This window comes from Melospiza melodia, chromosome 20, assembly GCF_035770615.1.
Source record: "Melospiza melodia melodia isolate bMelMel2 chromosome 20, bMelMel2.pri, whole genome shotgun sequence".
NCBI classification, from domain to species: Eukaryota; Metazoa; Chordata; class Aves; order Passeriformes; family Passerellidae; genus Melospiza; species Melospiza melodia.
Genome location: NC_086213.1, coordinates 7,336,189 through 7,357,853, shown reverse-complemented (window position 1 = coordinate 7,357,853; position 21,665 = coordinate 7,336,189). Strand labels below are relative to the sequence as shown.

General features: G+C 43.4%; 1 protein-coding gene across 1 annotated transcript in view; it reads right to left on the bottom strand.

The window, feature by feature from the left end:
* The window catches only part of MAPK1 (mitogen-activated protein kinase 1), a 36,230-nt gene extending 16,309 nt beyond the window's left edge, over positions 1–19,921 (bottom strand). The window contains exons 1-3 of the mRNA XM_063173367.1: positions 19,616–19,921; positions 3,912–4,094; positions 2,704–2,893 (exon numbers count right to left, since the gene is read on the bottom strand). Of these exons, the coding sequence (XP_063029437.1) occupies positions 2,704–2,893; positions 3,912–4,094; positions 19,616–19,758 (516 nt within the window). The 5' untranslated portion in view covers positions 19,759–19,921. The remainder of the gene's footprint in view (positions 1–2,703; positions 2,894–3,911; positions 4,095–19,615) is intronic.
* Positions 19,922–21,665: the final 1,744 nt, after the last annotated feature.

Here is a 21,665-nt window from a genome sequence, read left to right as displayed (position 1 = left end):
CTTCAGAAAATAATTATGCAGCAGGCAAAACTGTTGTAATCTCTTCCTCCTAACCTCGAGAAAGCTAGATAAGATTACAGGCAAAGGGACTTGTGCAGAATTTCAGCATTACACAAAAGCAAAGCACTAGGGTTTGTCACATTAAAACAAAAGAAGAAAGACATTCTCTGGTCCACAGTGAAAAGCAAGAACTGAATTACAGAAGACGCCTCTGAATCTCTCACCTCAAGTAGAAAAATGCTCATGGGATGGAAAGGAAGAATAATGACAAAGAGAGCTCATTAAAATGACAAAAAGCCCCTGCTGACTGGGGCAGAAACAGGTTAAGCAGAAAAGCAGAAACACCATTAGTGAGAAAGACTTCAAGGTTGAAGCTGCAAGGAAGAGGTTTTGTCTGCAGAGCTGGCAGGGGTGACAGCACAGAGGGACAGCACAGAGGGACAGCACAGAGGGACAGCACAGAGGGACAGCCCTGGCTGCAGCTGGGGAGGGCAGACCCCTCTCCCCCTGTGCCCAAGGACACCCAGAGAGCAGCTGCCCTGCTGAGGGGCTCTGGGGCCACTGGGTCCGTGCAAATGATGATGCACAGCAGGCAAAGCACCAGGAGTTGCTTTTTAGGCTTCTCCACGTGAATGAAAACAATAAAAAAAATAAAAATAAATAATCTGAGAGCAATATAATAACAGGCGAATTTTCTTGGCATTTTCACTAAGTCATAGCAGAGAATAAAAAAATACATAATGAAAGACTGATGTATGTCAGTCAGTACTTCATGCCTTGGAGAGACAGAACAGATGCTACTGAGACAGAAGAAATTACTTCCCTGCTTAATAAATTTTAAAATAATAAATAAAACCAGCATCCTATCTATATATTTAGCTTCCACTTCTTGAAAACAATGTTCTTGCAACCAGTACCAGGGTTTTTTAAACAGAGATGGCTTAAAATTGGATGAAGCTATCAAGCGGATGGGAAGATTTAGGAGGATCATGTACATGCAACCATTTACTAAGCAAATGAAATGACACCAACAGTACTACTAATATACTGAAATATCTGCAGTTGTATTGTTGAGTAGCCTGGGCCTCTGTGTATTTGTATAAAAGGAAACAGAAAAATTAAGTTTAATTGTTACTGATAAGATGGTGGTTCAAACAGTTGCATCTCCTGAGTAACTGGAAAAATCATGAAACAAACACTAACTTGCAGTTTTCCTTTAAAAAATCCCTCTCATCACCTTTTCATGCCTGCTGCAGTAGGTAACAATTCTTGGTCATTTAAAAATTGTGAGTGTTCATTATATAGGCAGAATTGAGCATGTAGCCAGTCTTTAGAATGGACCAGCATACAAAGAGCAAGGGATTGTGTGACACTCTGGGAATTGTGACAAACCTGTACAGCCCACAACTGGCTCACACTTTGAAGAGGGTATTTTTATTTTGTGGTTTGCTTATTGAGAAAGTTAGAGCTACACTAAAAATCAAAGGGTAATTAGGAGCAACAGAGTATTCAACAAACACAGTTGTACCACCTGGGATCAAGCACTGTAACTCAGCAATTCCACTCCATCAGTGGCCAGCAGCAAATACATGAAATATATACATTATATTTATATATACCCTGAAAAGGGAAACAAATTCCAATGCCTCTCTCATCTTCCATGGATCTGCCACTGTGGGACTCTAAACCACAGGGAGCAATCAATGAGGGTTTTTCTGCTAACTTGCTTGGTGGTTTTTTAAAAACTGCAGTATCTAGAGTGCTCTGTGATACCAAATTCCACAGCTTAACAATGCTGCAAATAAACTTCACCTGTTCCTTTTCCTCCCTCCCAGCTTTTCCAAAGGTATGGACAGAGAACACAGCTGCTCCCCAGTCACTGTCCCTGTGCCACTGACAATGTTATCAATGTTGGCAAATCCTACTGGATTCCTCTGTCCCTATGCAGCATCTCCCAGCAGAGGAGACCCAGGCTAACCAGCTCTTTGTGTTATGGAGAGCAATACTTTGAAATCCTGCTCTCCTCATATCACTGGGAGAAATGTAATAACTACAATCACAGACTCAAAACCAACTGAAAGGTAGAGAATGGCATGTTTTCAGTTTTATTCTCTATTTCTGTTCTGTTTCTTCACACTTGGTTTGCTTTACTGAATGCCACTAAGCATTGAGCTGACATTTTCCAAGAATCATAACAGCTCTAAGCTCATCCTTCTGTAGTATTAACGAGTGCAGAGCTGATCACTGGAAATGCAAATTAGGAACATTCCCTCCCTAAGTAATTGCCATGCATTTAATCAGCACTGAATCTCACATGCTGCTTTAGCTGCCCACTAATATGAAGTCCTTTTCCAACAACAAAACATTAGCAGTGTAAACAGAGAAACCAAATCTTGAAACATACACAGTTCTGAGTTTTGAGGTAAACATGATGCTGCTTCAGATCAGTATTTTCACCCAGCTTTCAAAGAGGCTGTTTCCAAGTCAGCCTCCAGATGGAAACAGTGATGCACTCATTACAGCAGTCTAACAGATTCTTAGTCACTCAAATCTTGATAATTATTTTATCTAACCAAATAATGTTTTGGCAATCTTTCCAGGACAAAAATCACATTGATACCCAGTAAAAACCTCACACTCATGGTTACAGCAGTTTGTTTATGAAAACCATGGCAGGAAAATCTGTAAGAAATTTCAACTCACCTTGAGATCACACGTGGTGTTAAGCAGCAGGTTGGAAGGTTTGAGGTCACGGTGAAGCACATTGGCTGAGTGGATATATTTTAACCCTCTCAGAATCTGGTAAAGGAAGTAACAAATGTGGTCATTGCTGAGGTGTTGAGTCTTTAGGAGCTTGTAAAGATCTGTCTCCATAAGATCTTGCACAATGTATCTGTGGGGTATTAGATGTAAGGCAGCAAAAAAACTCGGTGTCATATCAGGTATCAACAGACAGTACCCAAGGAAACCTCTAGAACATCTTTTCTCTCTTATTTGTCTGATGACAATTATGACATTGTGTAGCCGATTCTTGCTTTAGAAGCTTGGAATCCAATCAATCCTGATACATGATGCAGCCCTTTATAGAATAAAAAGGCGCCAGCATGTCATCCTCTCAAATTAATCATCATAAACCTCTATTTCTTCATAGTAGAGCTTGACTTTTAATGGAATCTCAATTTCATCTCATTCCTATCCTGCTTGCCAAGAAACAAATGGTGTTTTTTGGTTAATGAGTAATAAGCTTCCAAGATACTTGTTTGTAATTGCATAAAAGCAGGAATGTAGAAGATCTCATCATTTCTGATCAATTTTCTCTACCATCTCCTCACTTTAAAAATTCAGCTGTTCTTCTCTACTCTATATATATTTATTATGCTACATTAAACACAACAGTCCTCCTCTTACCAAAATTAATACCCAATATACTCATTCAGATTATTTTTTTAATAAGATTGTAATGAAAATTAAAAGAAGGGTCTTTTTTGGGTTTTTTTTTGCTTCAACAGGAATGAGTTGAGTAAAATTTTCTTCCCCCGTAATTCAAGAACATTTGAGACAATTATAGCAGAGTCTGGACATTTGAGTTTCTCATCAAAGCAACCAGTTGTTACAGCAGCTCTACTAAGGGCAAATATAGTTTTAGAATGATGTGACTAAACTAATTCTTCTCTAGAATGTTGAGTTCTTTGCCTTGGAAGATAGAAATTAATTCTTTCTTTTCCCTTAAACTAGTGCTCATCTACATCAAAACTACAAACTGATCAAATACTATTAACTTCCCTTTTGATTTACAATAATAGAAGCCAACTTTTATTAATATTTGGGAAGGAAGAGCATGAAGGGGAAGAACAATCAAAAGAGAGGAGGCAACCATTACTAACGATGCCAGAAACACTTTGAAAGGATACACATCTTTCATCTGTTCAATAGTTGGAGCTCTGATAATGTCATTTATTCCAATAATATTCTCATGCCTGAAGCGCAGCAGGATCTTGATCTCTCTCAGAGTTCTCTGGCAGTATGTCTGGTGCTCAAAAGGACTGATTTTCTTTATAGCAACTCGAACTTTGTTGACGTTATCATAAGCAGAACTAGAAGAGAATCAATAACATCAATTACAAAGAACATTAATTAAATTCAGAAAGAAAGAATGTGAATTCATTTAATACAGGGGTGGTGCATTTTGTTTACATTTATTTTTATCAAATGGGGAGAGGTGACAGTGACACATCTTTTAGTTTGGTGAACTGACAAAGCACTGTTGTTCTTTCACCAGCCTGTTTGGGTCTCTACCCACTGGCTTTCCCAGCTGACTTGGAGTCTCTGATTGATGGGTCCTGCACAAAGGAAAAGGTATTTGTTATTTGTCCTCTTTATCAGCCTGTGCAACAACCAAGTCTGAGGTTTTTTCTACATGCTGCAATCATGAGAAGTTTGAGAAAGTTCATCCAGAGTTAACCCATTCACTGTGGGGTGCAGAAAACCCTTCAGAAATCATCTCTTGAGCAGCAGAATACCACATCCTGTGTCCAGACCCACAAGTAAGAGCAGTTGTCACAATCTTTCGTGCTTCCCTCAAACTACACTGTCAGCACCTCCACAACAGACATGGAAGAACCAAAGGGATGGAGAATTTGTGACAACACCTTGCCAAGTGCAATTCCAAGGTAAGCAGAGTTTGAGGAAAGCAAGCTGGATCAGGCACACACATGGAGTGGGAGCAGGCAGCAGCACAAGGGGGATCACAGTGACTGTGAGCCATGGTGAGGAACTCACTGCCTCCTACATTTCCATGGCTCCTTCCAGGAGCTCAGAACTCCATTCCCAGCTACACCAACAAACAGGCTCAATAAATAGGATCTCTGTTCAACATGCCTATGCATTCATGAAGAGTATCACAGCCTGAGCCTAATTGAAAGTCTCAGTAAAAGCTGAGACTTGATTTTCTAAATATCATACCTGGTTTTCTAAATTCTGGACTATGAATCCTAACAAGTTTTAGTATGTTTTCTATGGTCTTGTTTATAAAAATGACAAAGCATCTCATTATCATAAACTCTACTGTATAAGTATATGTTAATTTAATTAATTAAAATTTAGATGTGTTTGTATGATTCTTGTCCCTACTCAAGCCTGCTACTGAATTATTAGGAAATTAAAAAATAATCAAACCTACATTCCATACATTTCTGTTAGCCTCGACTATTTAATATAAAAAAAGAATCATACTAGCTGAGGAGGCTTTACATCCTACCAGTTTTCTACAATTGAGTCTCAGAACCTTCTTTGATACAATTTTAATTTGCCTTTCTCTGCTGAGATGTCCAGGTGCCTGGTGACCAGGTAAAGCAGAATAACATGCAAAAATCCAATTGAAAAAGGAGAACTTAGAGGAATTCAAATGCCTGGCCACATCAAGGCTCTTTGACAACTCAGCAGAACTATGGTGTAACAAGGTGTTTTTGAGATGGTACTGTCATCATTGGATGAAAAACTGTTTAAAATTTCTCACTTTCATTATTCAAATGAGCATATAATTCAGTCAATTAGGGTCATCAGGAAGATCTTCATACAGCTCATGCAGTTACATCTGTAACTGTAACATCCTTTTTGCACAGTTTTCCCACTCAATCCCTTTGACCTGCCTGCATCCCCAACCCTGACCTGTACCATTTTTTTACCTCAAGAAACACTGAACTCAAATGCTCAATGGGGAGCTTTGAAATGCCACATGCTGAGCAAGTATTCATTACAACTGTTGCTGCTGCATATGTACAGATAACACATTAGCAGTTCCTCAGTCCCAAAATAGATAATAACCAAGTGCTGTAAGTGGAACTTGGCATCGCCTCCAAGAGCACTTGGGCTCCAGTAATTTTCTTAGCTCATCACCTGTGGTGTTTACAATAGACCAGTGAGGTCTGTCACAAGCAGAAAACAAAACCAGAAATAACTCTGAAGCACGAACAACCTGGATTTGGGAAAGAAATGAAAGAATCCTATGGGCCATTTCATCATTATAAACAAACCTCCTGTCTCCTCCTCTGTACTGACCTGAGCATTTTTTCTGCCACAATGCAGAGTCTTACTTCCTTTCAAAGGACTGGACAACAGCAGCTATGCAGAGTACAAAAAGGCAAAATGCCAATATTTACCCATTGATGCTGCTTAAATAAAAAGCTCCCAGTCTCTTAAAATATTCGATAAATCAGTTATTGCTTTGCAAGGGTTGCTTATTGAGGGAAAATACATTATCTTTCCTTGTACAGATTAAAGGAACATGATTTCATCAATTAAACATACTGAGAGTTCCTCTCTTGCAGTGTTTCACCTACAGGCCTAAGCATTACTTAGCAAAAGGTTTATGCTGTCATAAATGATGGCTAATGAAAAGGATGGCTAATTTTGCTTTCTGATGGTTCAATTATAATACACCTGGTTCACTGAGGAAAAAAGCTGCATATCTGGAATAAAGATGCAATCAGTTTCCAGGGTACCTTCTCCATACAGTCATCTCTTGCACAGCTAAGCTTCCATTGCCTCAGCTGAGGGGAGCAAAACTGAAATATTGTCTAGTTGAAAAATTAAAAGGGACACTGGATTTATTTCTCATGTCACATTTTTTGAAATATAAGCCTTTCTGTAAGTTGATTAAACATCCAAGAGATTATCTCAACTTCTATGAGCAAGAAGCTAATCATACAAGCAGTCACGTACACTTGGTGGTGCATAATATTTTAAATGTCATGCATAATGCAGGTACACTGAGCATCTGTATTACCTAGTTAACACCATTTCACATTCTCAGCCACAGCCCTTAAAGCACATACTGCTTAAGTAAACTCTGTGACCCTTTAAAAACGCTTTCTCGATTTGACACGTGCTATAGGAAAGTGTCAAAGCTGCACATGAGGCTGAACTTTAGTGGAACTGAAGTGTCAGGCTACAACCAGCGCCCTCCTATGAAGCCCTATGGAAATAAGTGACTGACGATGCAGGAAACCCCTTCAACCCCCAGACCTGGGTCCTTTGTAGGGCAGACTGAGCCACTCAAGCATTCCCTCCATCCCACCGTTCACTGCCTGCCCCCAGCAGCAGATTGACACACTCCTCCCAGAGCTCTGCTGCAGGAATGTGCTGCTCAGAGTCTGCATCCCAGCAGCTGCAAACAAAACCTCCCTGAAGGAGCAATGCAGGCCCCGGTGCATCTCCCTGCAGCCCGTGCCCGGCTCGTCTCTGCGGGCTGCAGCCGCAATTACCGATCTCATGTGCAACTCCTGATCGCCCGTGCTCCCCCTGCAGTCCGGCCGGGATCAGCTCCACAGCACATCCTAAATTTAGATTATTTGCATTCTGGCAGTGCTGTCCCAGTGTGCACAGTGTAACCTCTTTGTCTGGGCTGCCAGCTTCTACTAAACCAAACAACAGCTGGTTATATTTGCAATGAAGCAGTTAACTGGGACATCTTCTGAAGTCAGGAATACTTTCTATTATCTTGACTTTTTTTCCAGAGAAGAAAAAAAATCTGTAAAGTGGGAAAAACAGTTCTCTTATTAAGAACTCTTGGAGTGCCAGTTTATTGCTTTTAGCTTCTAATCCTTAAGCACATGTACTGATCATCACCCACAGAACTGTCCCATTATGATGAATCTAGACACCAACACTTTCAATATTTAGAAGGGAGGATTTATTTCCACCCCAATCATGTGCGGTCTCACAAGCTGAAGCAAGCATTGAGCTGTGAGTGCTATTTATCTGTAATGTGATTAATTTAAATATAGATTTTGCAACTGCCCAACTGTTGTAGCCACAACATTATTCCTATTTCAAGCCATGGTTACTGGACTGTGTCAACCTGCAATGGCACCGTTATTTAGATACTTTGGCAACATCGTCTGAAAATCAGTACAAGCCCGAGCAGCAGAGTTTATCATTCCCGATTTTAAGTATCTTGTAAATACATAAGAAAGTTTTGACTAAGTAAAACAAAATAAACAAATGAGCATTTATAACCCAAGAAGTTGCACCACATAACTTTTAAAGCCAGTTTTTATCCTTCTACTGTCTGGTACCAACTTCCTTTTTAAGCAGAAGCGCAGGGCGGGGCCGCTTCCAGGAGCGGTGACCAGCGAGGCCCCGAGCCCACAGCGCTGCCCAGGCGGCCTCGGGCCCCTCTGCCACGGACGCCAGGCAGGGCAAGGGCAAGGGCAGCTCTCGCCAGGCACGTGTGGCTCAGTGCCGAGCTCAGCCCCTCCTGCTCCACGCTCCTCACCCACCGCTATTGGGGCAGAGCTGGAACAAGTGAGAGCGCGCTGCGGGAGAGGAGCCAACCCTGGCGGTGCCTGCATCCCACACGGGGCTGGCCCCGCACACCAACAACAACTCCCGGCTCCTTCCCCACCGCGGGATGTTCTCCCGGCATCTCCAGGATTATTCACCTCGTGGCTGCTTCACAGGCTGCTCTCAGCACACACACACAAAATACACAATGCTACCGGCAAACATCCTAATTACAACTCTAAATAAAAGACTGATTTGAAGTTTTAAAAGGATTCTTTTTTTTTTTTTTTTATGTTGCTGTGGAAACACGATTCCAAGGGCATATCCAGAGATAAGAATCTTTGTGAAATATTGGGTAATTCGGCTTACTCACAGAATAAGAAAGGCAAAAATAATTCCCAGCAAGCAAGCTGATATACAGAGATCTTTAATCTTTTCATTCAGTCCACATTTAGCTCAATCACGGACATTTCCACAACACGCTGACATTGATCAAGTTACAATGCAAATAGCTTAAACTTATTTTTAATACTCCTGTAAATACAATAATGCAATTTTATGACACAGTAACAACCACCCTAACAGACTGTTCGCTACAATTTTTGGGGATGGGGAAGGTGGTTGCAAAAGTGCAGATTTGCAGAGGGTTTTGGGTATTTTGTTTGGAGCTGTTTTTTTAATAATCAGATGTTAACCCTTGCAGATTCTTCAGAATAATTACTTTCTTCTTCTACATGATTGAGCCACAGAGAGCAGCTACAGTGTATGACTTTTTAAATAAAGAGAAAAAACTGGAAAAAGAATAAAAATAGTCAAAGACTATTTGAGGACACTGAGTAGTGTGTCATTTTTACACTGTTGAATGTATTTTTTGTAGCCAACTGTAAACACCTACGTTTACTAGAAATATTTGTTACTTTCCTCCATTTATTCATAATATTTTGAAGACAAGTGTATTATTCATTAGACTTTTTATTAGCATTAATTTACAAAATCAGCACCTGGTTTTAGAAGGAACAAGTGCCTACTTATATTGGGATATATTTGCCATGTTTCAAGAAATCTATTTATAAAAAGACAACCCATGTCACAGTTTCATTTTGATTTCTCAGCTTTCTCTAGAAGAGGTTCTCAATAACAAAGCATTTCTCAGGTTTGTCAGCTGAGAATTCAGGAAATAAACTACAGAAACAGGGGCATCTTAAAACACTTCTACTTTCCTCCATTAAACGTTTAATTTTACAGACTAACCCCTGCCATGGAGGAAAGTCAGCAATCCATGAAAATGGAGGTATCTCATTATTACATTCTTTAAAAAACAACAAATAAAAAACCAACAGGGGAGAAAGGAAATATGATTTCTGAATCAGTGCCCTTTATTGTATCACAGGTCCATAGCAAGGTGCCCATTGAAGCTGAACTGGAGCTGCAGACCCCACTGTGCTTTTAGTGAACCTCTGAGGCTTTCTGGGTCAAACTGGACCAGCACTGCCTCCACCTCTGCCCCTGCTGCTTCAGGCACCTTCCTCTGAACAATCCAAACCCTTCCTGACAGTAAAGCTTCCTGCTACAATTACGCCAACTCCTTCCTCCCATGACAAAGGTGAATAATTACTCTGAAGTGATTTTACTCAGATCTGATCTACTGCAGGTTTCTGCCCTTCACACCACAAATTCTTAAGGTACTTTCATAACTTCCTAAGATTTGCTTTCATTTCATTTCACTGTATCTGCTCAAAGGAATCTAATTAATACTGGTGAGACACTGGCACAGGTTTCCCCGAGCAGCTGTGGATGCCCCATCCCTGCAGGTGACCCAGACCAGGCTGGAGAGGGCTTGGAGCATCCTGGTCCAGTGGAAGGGGTCCCTGCAGGGGGCTGGCTCTGCTTCATCCTTAAGGTCCCTTCCAACTCAAACCACTGTAGGCTCTAATAGGTTACAAAGGCACAATTTTATTTTTCAGAATTTGAAAAGCAGTATTTGATGGATCCTTGCAAAAAATTAAATTTCAAGCTACTTACTATGCACATAATAATTACTTAATAGTATAATTCCTTAGTCACTCCTAGGATTTTGAAAACGAACAGCTAGTCATGCAAAATGGAGTCTGTTAAATTAATTACTTTTGCCAGAAGCTCAGTCAATTCATAATCCTGGGTGTGGCAGACCAGATGATTTGTGTTTTGTTAGCACCTACTAAACAGAGCTATGAAGAGCAGCAGTTCTAGAACTACACCTTAATACTGGCATTAGAAAAATACTGGCCATTCCACCTAAGGTTCTGCATCATTTGGCTAAATATGTTATTTAATTTTATGGTGCTTTGATTAATCTTAGTTGTTTGGAAAAAAAATCAATTCTCTTCTAACGTGTATTTTTCTTTCTATACCTTCAGCTGTACAACACTGACTTCAAACCACCACATATGCCTACTCTGTTTTTTGCCACTTCAAGTTGGTCTTCAGAAAATAGAAAGCTCTTACATCTCACTTTATCTACTTCTTCCCTTCCCACTTCCCTTCCTTATTTTAGAGGTTTACTGGTTCTCCACTGCCAGTATTTCCTTTGATAGCACTGATGCCAAATTTAACAAACTTCACTACGTTTAAAGGCCCCTTGGCATCTGTGAAATAAATTAATTCCAAAGGCACCAACTGCTTTCGATAAAATATCACAATATTAAATAGCACTATCTTTCTCCTCTGTATATAAATTCCTGTGGGAATGAATTTTGGGCTAAAATTGTAAGAGCTCAGCAACATGAGCCAACCTAAGGTCTCAGTGAATTCAAAGGAGGGGCTGTGGTTCACCCTCCCTTTTACGCCTCACATCCCTGCCCTTTCTCACTTTTTTTGTTGGAGCAGTGCCTTTGTGTCAGTTCAGAGAACTAAAGCAGCTCCAAGTTGAAGCAGGAACAGAAGAAGCTTTTACCTGCACAGTCCTATTCCCTTCCTGTGTCAGCACCAGCACTCACAGGGCTTTGTGTCCATCATTTCAATTTTATTTTTTTTATGAAGTCACTTTTCAGCTACACCAGCTTTCCAACACAGCAAATGCTCCAGCTGTGCAGGCCCCAGCACAGGAGAGGAGGGAGTGACAGAGCAGAGGCATGGAGGGCAAAGCTGCCCCTGCAGCAGCAGCACAGCCCCACATCAGCACAGGTCAGCCTGCAAAGCTGAGCCCTCCCACAGCCATGGATGAGGTGCCCAACTCCTGCCCCGCGCTTAAGGCTCCTCAAGGGGCAGCAAAAACCCACCAGGACAGGTCAGCAACATCATCACTGTTACTCCAGAGCCTGGAACACAACCAGCACATCCCCAAGCAGCAAAGGAGGAATCGTAAATGTGTGCAGGAAACACTTCCCCTTTCCTAGAGAGAAGGGAGAGCACTACCAGAGAGCTGTGAGTGGTGACAGGATTAACAAATCCTCCAGTGTGGTTTAGTCTTTTGTCTGCTAAGGTTCTAATTTGACTTATATCCCAGATACTCCTCCTAAAATCAGCTTATTTAATTGATTCCACACCACATAAATCTTCAGAAGAGATAGTTCACAGTATTTCATTCCAACAGAAAACAGAACAAAATCATCCATGCACATTCAAAAGCAGAGATTTTTCTAAACCTGATGTAGAAACATCAGGTTTAGAATTTTGCATTTTCAGTGCAAAATGAAGCTCTGATGAAAACAAGGTCACTGCCACTGTCCACTCTGCCACGGTTGGTTCAGTATTTCCCTTGCAAACCAAAACAACCAAACCACGAGCAGTGAGTGTGCATCTCACCACCATCAGCAGTTACTTCCCTTTGTGTAAGATTACAAGGCATTTTCTAAATGTTTTTTCCATGTTTCTAAAGAGACATGGCAACAGTAAACCCTCAGCATATTCACAGCTTGGTGCTTTGTTCAGAGGAGGTATCAGCACTAAGACATGTTGGCTCCAGTAGTTGAAAGGAAGCTATTTCACAATTATGAAACACTCAAAAAAATCCAATATGAAAGTCAACCTGAATGTCATTTGGGATATTTTGCAACATCCAAATCCCAATAAAAATGGGCAAATTCCAGACTGAAGCATTTTGGGGAGTATTGATTTGGAGTGCTCAAATGACCTGAAATTTTACTCAGGACACATCAGCAATATTTGGTGAAGCCTCCTTCTGAAGAAGCGAGAAGTGAAGTACTGCAGTGGCAGCTGCAAACGTTAAGAAAAACTGCAAAATGAAGTAATTGCACATTATAAACTGCAGCCTAATTGCGAGCTGCTCGTACTTAAAACATACCCACAACACAGACCAATTACTTTCCACCATGTAACAAAAACTCTCATTTGCATCCTAATCACCACAGAGTATTTCAGTATTTTATGAAAATTCTCTTAAAATACAAAAGAAGGACTTCCAGGAGAAGAGATTTCCACTTGGGGAGCTTAGGTTGTGATTTTGGGTACTGCAAACAGAGGGACAGTAAAAGCATGTGCACAAACAACTCTGCTAAAACTGAACTGCCATGAAGATTCTGCCCAAATCTAACAGAAAAATATTTCTACTACAGCCTTTGTCCAAGACAGATACACACAGAGCAGAATTGAATGCAGCAGGGGCACGGCCCAGGGCCAGGCAGCCGGGAGGGTCACGGGGGCTGTCCCTGCTCTGCTCTCCCGGCGGAAACGGGTGGGGACAGGAATGCTGCGAAACAGAAACCAACTCCTGCAGCCCGATGGAGCACAGGAAACCCTGCCAAAGGACAGAACAAATCAAATCAAATAATGCTATCTGAATCAGTGACATTTAGTACAAGCTGTAATTATCTTACCCATCTACCTGCTCAAAGCTGACAACGAACTGCGTTTGGTTTTTTGCGCACCGTGCAAAAAGATGAGTTTGAGAATAGCTCAAACATTTACCCAAACGTTGTACTAAAGCAAAGGAAAACAAGCTCTCTACTGAAAAGGAGATTCATCCACAAGCAAAGCAGCATCTTTAATAACCATCCTGCTAATTAACAAAACACAGATTTCACACAGATAAATCACCTGAAATGAACTGTACTGCTGAATTTCATATTATTGCACTATTATTTTTATTTCCCTTACAACACAAAAACATAGAAGCTATATTTTTGAATACATTTATAACTCCATACACTTCATTTGAGTGATCTGGAAATCAAAATAAAATACAATTGAAATCACTTAATAAAATGTTTCTGGGTTTGGGATTTTTTTCCCAATATTATTTTAAAAGTTCCTAAAATACTTCACTTTAAGTGAAACCCTTCTCCAAATTACCAGAACATCCAACTTCATCCACAGCAGTGCCAGCTCCCAGTGATGAAGGCTGACCAAGGACTGAGCTGTGCTGTGTGCACACCCAGCAGGTCAAGGGACTGATTCCTGCTGTGAGGGCACATCTGGAATTCTGCATCCAGTTTTCCTCCCTTCCAGTACTGGACCAAATCCAGCAGAAAACCATTAGGATGCACAGGGAGCTGAAGGATGTGACATGAAAGAAAAAAAATTGAAAAAACTGGGTTTTTACAGGCTAGGAGGGGGAAAAGGGGTGGTGGTGAAAAATATCCAACTGTTCTTTTAAGTCACATAAAGGGGAATTACTGAGAACAGTGATCCAGATTCTTCTCAAAGAGTACAAAGGACAAGAGGGGATGGTCCCAAGTTGCAGCAAGGCAAACTCTCATGTTTTTAAGGGGAAAAATATCACTGGACAATTGGTTTAACACTAAAACCAGAAGATGCCCATAGATGTTGTAGAACCTCCATCCCTGGAGATTTTGGAAATACTCAGTGGACATGTTGAGCAACTTGGACTAATTTTGACATCATCCCTGCTTTGAGTAGGAGGCTGCACTACATGACCTCAGAAAGTCCCTTTCAACCTACGTTATGCTGTGAAATATTCCATAACAAGATGTCATAAAATATTTTCATTAAATACCAAATCAATCAGTTATTTTCATTTCTAGATCACAGCTGAAAACTGACAAAGCATCAACAGAAAAATCATTAAAAAAACCTTCGATGCTGGCGAGGTACTACTTTTCAACACAAGCTGAGCTCTACACCTACTCAATTGGTAAAGCACCAACTCTTCTCTGGGCTGTAGATCCCTACCCCTGAACTAACAGAGCCTGGTGTCCTACAAATACACATTTCTAGTCTCAGGAGTAGCAATAAATCCATCTGTGAAACTGGGGCATGTCGTGTCTCCTCAGGGAGTCTGATTTCTCACATGTGACCCAATAGAATCCCTTCCCCAGTGGAGCAGCACACAGGATCTCTTCACTCGAGCAAAATACCTATTTTTGTGAAACCTGCAGAATAACTTTCCATCTTTAAGACTTTTACCATCTGTCAGATTTGATGGAAGGCAGGCAACAGGTACTAGAACCCTATGCAGGGGTATGGGAGATGGGCAGATGCAGCCACAGACACACACTGTGAACATACAAGCCTTATTTCCTTAATAAAGCATGCTTCTAAGAAAACCCATAAGTTATCTCTGTCCCATGGGATGGATCATGCTGTGCTAGAAAAATGTGTATTTATTCATAAAATGCAAGTGTCCACGAGCTGCACTCTTCAGCTAAGGCAGCATCCCATTGCTCTGGGCTGACAGCACAAGTTCTGCCTCGCATCCTCCAGGAACCCGGAAGGCAGCTCTGACACGGGCCAGGGGCTCCTGCCCGTCCCTGCTGCTCAGCTTGTGGGGGCCACTGTCTGTCCATCCCCGGGGAGAGCAGGAAAAGCAGCTCCAGCCTCTCCTCTGGGTTCCCACGGCAGGTTAGGTAAGTGCTAGAAGCTTGAGTGACTGAGGGAAGTGCTTCCATCTGCCTTCCCCCAGAGGGAAGAAGCTGATAACCAGCCACCAATTACACTCCCTAATTCCCTCCTCTGATCCTTGCACTGGGGCGGGTTGGCTGAGTTGTATCAGCTCCCTGCTGTCTTTATCACACAGACAGAACACGTTAATTAGCAGGAATTGACACGCAGACCCAACCTGTGCTCCCTAAAGCACACACACACAGGGCACGGACCCGCACTGGCTCCATGGCTAAAGGCTCTGTGTCTCTCTGGAGCAAGGCAAGAGTTAACAGAGCAAACACGAACGGCCCTTCCTGATCGCTGCCCCGAGCAGCCCACCACAGGCACCGTGCTGACCCCCACACAGGATGCAAAATCCACCTTTTTATGTAACTCAAAAGAAACTATTACGCAACCATCAATTCCATTCAAATTTCATGCTTTAATATCAATACCTATGCCTTGCAGATTGTTCTATTCCTGATTTCTTTCTGCTTTTAGTTTCTTTATTAATATGCTTCTCTTCATTTGAATTATTGATGCTCTAAAAGTAGGGCAGTTCCATGAAACAGTAGAGAGAAGTGTAACTTTAAAGGATCTACTGCCAAATGTTTTAAGTATTCTTTTCAGTATTACTTCAACATTTAACTATTGACTACCTAAACTTCTAATATCACTCTTTCACAGCACATCCACAACACAAAGCTCTCTTTGTAACATGGCAAATTTAGAGCAAGAAATCCAAAATTTGAGCTTGCCGATTATTTTCTTCCAACTGCACTCATCTGCATTCAACTGCTTATTTATAGGCAGTTATTTGCAGCACTGATATTACTTCACATTCATTGAAGCTTGATGACAAAAAAAGCTTCCAAAAGCTAGGATAAAAATGAGAACATCCCTATCACATTCAATTCACCATTTCTTTCCAAAATGATTATTTGTTTTTCACTATCAAATTATCATCCCTGCCAAATTACCACTGACCAACTGGAGGAAGAACAAGTCATGCTGGAAATGTAAAGCTCAGCTCTATCATGTTTTTATTGCTGTTCCAGTATGTTTGAAGCACAGCTTGTTAACAGGCTGCTTTAAAACAATACTACTGCTAATAATAAAACCAAGCCCACATAAGGAGAGAAAGAAACAACCCCAACAACCTTTCCCAATTTGTTGTGTCTGAAAGGTGTTTCTGAAACTCTCAGACCTGGTCTAAAAGTGCATTCCATCTAACTCTGATGTTGATAACATCCTATCACTGAATGAAAGGAAAAGTCACTTAAAGAACTTTGCCCCAATGCCCCTCAAAAGAACCAACAATTCTTAAGTGAAAGCAGAGAGGAAGAAGACAACACAACATTTACATATATTTGGATAAATTAAGTCAGAGTAACAAACATGACTGTGTGACTAAGTAATTGCTCAAAGAATGTCCTGCAGTCCTAGGAAGTGCTGAAGATTTTGGCTCAAACTTTGCTCTGTGCTCAGCCCTTAGTTTCACACATAGAATGACCAAAACAAAAACGGGTTAGAAAGGGGCTCTGACAGGGATCCACCTCCTACCACTTCACCCTCTGCAACAGAAGGCAAAAGGCTGTGTCACAGGCTGAAGGGTTCTGGCAGAGTTGAACTGGAGGACATTAGGATGGGTTTGGCCTGATAACGTGCCTTTTCTGCTTACCAAGCTGAGAAAGTGCAACCACAACACAGCAGAAAACACACTGCTCTGCTGAGTTTATTTTTACTCAAAATCTGATTATGTAAAAAAATGACTGCACTAAGGAAAATAGTCAAATGCCTTTAAGGGTTTTCAGATCCAGATGAGAGAACATTCACGTACAGTCTCTTCAGCCAACATCTTCCTCTATTTCCTGTACTGGTATTTTATGGTGTGATCAATATTTCTCAAACATTATTCTCTCTGCTGCAAAATCAAAATGGAAGACTGACCATAACAGCACTATCCTAAGAAAACTTCATTTGCCCTTTTACTCATATAATCAAAAGCATTTTATTGTTTTCAAATCCCTAATCCAATAATGTAGAAACATAAGAATTAGGATAAAAACGAGAAAGAGAGTGAAGGATTTGAAGAGTCAAAAGACACTCGTTTGCCATTTCACAGCCTTATGCACAGTGCACTTGTAAGAAACCATCATCTCCGAGGAGCTCCACATGAGCTGTGGGTCTAAAGCAAAACCATCAGGGCCTGCTCTGCTTTCCTTTATTAAAGTGTACAAATTTAAATGGATTTTGCAGTTGCAGGAAACATCTCCATCTGCACACTCACAGCTTGCCCTCTACCCCACCCCCTGAGGGAGAGGCTTCTGCAGATCCTCACTGCATTAGCAACCAGAGCAAAACACGGAGCACAGAGCAGGGAAGTGCACAGCCTGCCCGGCTGGGACTGATGGCAATCACATCTCATTGCAGGCACCAGCACACGGCACAGCTGCCATGGCACTGCTGCAAGTGCATCCAACACTGTCCTCATCAAGTACACGCTGTAAACCGAGACTTTGTTCCCTGTCACTTCACACCCAAGGCACAAGAGCAATAACCAAGAGCACAAAATACATAATCTGGCATTTTATGCTAATAATTCTATAGCAGAAAACACAGGAGCCAAGTGTGTATTTCAACTGAACTGGAGATTTGGAAATTTTGACAGTGATTTTGTACTGCATTCACAGCAGACACAAAGTATCAAAAGAAGTTTTCAAATAAAGACCAACCTTTTGGATTTGGAGAGGAGACAGTTTCAGTGTAGAAGTTTATCACACATGAATTGGAGGGGCAGAATCTGCTCACTGGCACAGAGATGCCAAAAAAGGGCATCAACGGCCCTTCTTGCATCTTGCATCCATCAACTGCTTCTTGCAGTCCCTCATCTCTGGTGAAACATTTTAGCTTTTCACTTTGTTTGTGAAACACAGTGTTTAACACGCCTTGGAAGTGAACTGGCCGGTCCCAGCACACACCTCGGCAATGCTATTCCCCAGGACCTTCAAAAACCTGACTGTGAGTGCAAGCCAGTGCAGCCACTACTGAGATTATCTGCACTCATTTCCTTACCCTGGTTCAGATGATAAAATAACCATAATAAAGTACAGCCTGTACCAGAAGCTACATCAACAAGTTTTGGACTAGATATATTGCTGTGATTTCTAACACTGAAACAATAACAAGGATATTTTTACACTGTAAATGGGATTTCTGATTTACATTGTGAAGGTTCTTCTCACAGCAAAAAAAAGTGAAGGCCACAACACAAAACTGAGAGACAGGCTCATCTCCCAGCTAAACTCAGGCCTAGATGAAAGCTCCCTCCCTGAAACACACAATGACTTCATCGTGACAGGCCAGCACAATTCACTGACTATGTGCAAAAACCTACAGCTATAAAAATCTGTAGCGCACAGCTGAAGGCTGTGAGGTGTCCTCACTGAGAAATGCACTGCTTTACAAAAGATTCCTCATCAGAGAGAGAAATTAATGCTGTCAGGAAGTCACAGCCTGTAAGTTGCTTTTAGTACTTCGAGTCAAAAACCATACTGAAGAAACAGAGGCAGTGTTGCAAGAAAGTTGATAAAACCGCAACAAAAAAGAGTTTTTCATCTGCATCCCTTAAGTTATTTCAGGACTACAAGGTTTTTTTAACTAATAGAAGACAGAATATGAAATCTTAAGTAAGGCCACTGAGCATGCCAGGTTAACAACCCTGTCATTAGATACACAGATCACACAGCATCACCCAGCTCACTGAGGCTGCTAAAAAAATCCATCTCACACTCTTAATCCAGTTAGTTCACGGTTTTTGTAGCTCGTTCACGGCGCTCCGTAAGACCGATGTTACCCACAGCAAACGTACACGATCGCTTTTCAGCGAGTCTCAGACTAAGTCTTTATAATGCAACAGAATTTAGAGCTAGGACAGCTGAAGAGAACTTTCACCTGCACACGTTAACGCAGGCACTAGCCCGGCCAGCTCTGCAGCACAGCCAGCACGTCCTGAGCAAAGTCAGGCAGCGGCAGCAACTCCTGCGCTCACATTCACCTTTTTTATCCCCCACGACCTCGGGCTGCTGCAGCCAGGTGAGCCCTCGCAGGGCACGGAAGGAACGCGGGGCTGCCAGCAGCATTTACCACCTTCCCCCCTTCCTGAACGTCTGCAATCGCACTACGGAGACGGAGGAAATAACGAGAGCGACCAACTCCACAGGCACAAGATTTAAATAAACGCAGGAGCGAAACGAAACGAGGCGCTGAGCTGCACCCACCGACGGAGGGATGGGGGGTGCAGGGAGGGACAGGAAAGAAGGGTGATGCCGGAGAGACAACCCCGGGAACACGGAGGGGGAGGCAGAGCTGAGGAGAGCGAGACGGAGCTGCTCCCCCTCCCCGAGGGCAAGGGCGGGCCGGGCCCGCGGCCGGGCAGGGCGGCGGGAAGGAGGGAGGGAAGGAAGGAGGGAGTTGTCCGGGGCAAGGGCGCTGCCCCGGCGGCCGCACTCACCACACCATGCCGTAGGCCCCCTCGCCGATGTAGGAGAGGTTGGTGTAGCGCGGCCCCACGTCGAACACTTGTCCCCGCACCATCTCCGGGCCGCCGGCGCTGACGGAGCCGCCCGCAGCCCCTGCCCCCGACACCGCCGCCATGTTGTCCGTGCCGGGAACCGCGGTGCCTGCGTGCGGGGGGGCGGAGGCGGGCGAGGAGGGGGGCGAGGAGGAGGATGCGGGAGGGAGGAGAGAGGAGAAGGAGGGGAAGGAGGAGGGAGGAAGAGGCGCCGCCCGCTCCGGCCGCTCCGCCGGTCTCGGCCCGTCGGCCCCGTCAGCGCCGCACCCGCCGCGGCCGCTCTGAGGAGGCGCCGCCGGCCGCGCGCGCGCGCACCGCCCGGCCCGGGAGCTGGAGGGGGGGAAGCGGGGGGGGGCGAGGGCGCGCGCGCAGGGAGCGGCGCGGGGCGGGGCCGCGCGCGGCAGGGGGCGGGGCCAGGGGCGGGGCCGGGGACTGCGGTAACCGCAGCCGCTGGGGAGGGGGCGCGGCGGCCGTGGGTCACGTGGGGCGCGCGGCGGGTCACGTGGCCGCGCGGCGCCATTAGAGGCGTCAGGTGACGGGCGGGAAATGGAGCCGGGCCCGGCCCCAGCACCCTCAGTGCCCCGCCGGTCCCAGGGCTCGGGCACCGCGATAAGGGCGAGTTCATCTGTGACACTCCCCGACTTCAGCGCACAGCTTTACAAAGTCTTTTTAGCATGTTGTTTTTACATGTAATTACGGTTTCCTATTTGCTGCTTCCCGTTTAAATGTAAATAAACTTTGTAGGGGAGGCGAAATCTCAGCTGAAGGTTTGTCACGGTTTGAGCGCTGCTTGCAACAATGCCGTACCTCCTCTGTTTCTCTGCAAGGCAGAGTTTTCCTAAAATAGCTTCTCCTTGTTTGCAGGAGTCTGTGGACAAGGATCTTAACTCCACTTCTGCCTTTTTTCCTGCAGTTCTCTAATGACCCTGGCAAAAAGTACTAACCCCTGGTTACTGCTGACATTTTCACTGCCACCGTCTCTGCTGCTTCTCCCCTGTCCCTGCCTGGAGGCTGTCCCCAGCCACGTCCCTGACAATGTCTTGCTTCTTCCCGAGGTCATTTCTGGCATCCCACCTTCTCTTGGCCCTTCCTGCTTCCTCTGCCACGGCCGAACCCTCTCAGTGTCCCGGAGCCGCTTCCAGCGCTGCGATCCCCTCGTTCCCTCCCAGCTTTGCCCAGGCTGCGGAGGGCAGTCCCGGCTCTGGCTGCACCCCCAGGTGTCCCCAAGGCTCCGGGTGCCACCCAGCCCGGGTGATGGAGGGAAAGCTGTCAGGGATGAGCACCAAAATCTAACAAACTCCCCTCTATTTAACAGGCATTCAACTCTTCAGCTCGTGCTTTTGTGTATTTGAGTGGGATAATGCTTCTGATGTATTAATTTTTATGTGTGTATAATGGTTTTTGTTTCATGATGCGTTCTGCACTTCAGAAACACAGCGTTATTTTCAGAAATTTCAGTCAGCAGTAAATGTGTTTAAATTTTCTAAAGCCAAGTAAAGTATTATTTTAAAGGTTCTCTAAATGAAAATTTGCTTACAGTTCTGATTACATACATAAATAAATCTGTCATCAGCAAATGCAAAACAAATTATTATGGAGAATGTAGCTTAAACACAGCCTGTCATTTCAAAGTTAATTAAAAACTGGTGTGTATCTAGATTATTTTCTACCTTCACTGGGATGCGTCTGATCAAAAAGGAAACCGACCAGGCAGGCCAGGAAATTGTGGAAGGACTGTCAGCTCCTTTGAGCACTGTGTTCAAATATATGTCTAATCCAATTAAGCCCAAATAAGTGGTCAGAGGCTGTGGCATGCTCTCCCAACAACTCCTCCCATGGCAGAACTCAGTGCAGTATTTCAGTGAAGCTCTGCAGTTGCTGAGATAGGCAGAGCAGATGGGAGTGGTATCAATCAGTTTTCAGCCTACTTAAACACACTGCCAGTACCTGCACTTAATGTTGGGTCTTTTGCCTTAACAAGGTGACATTA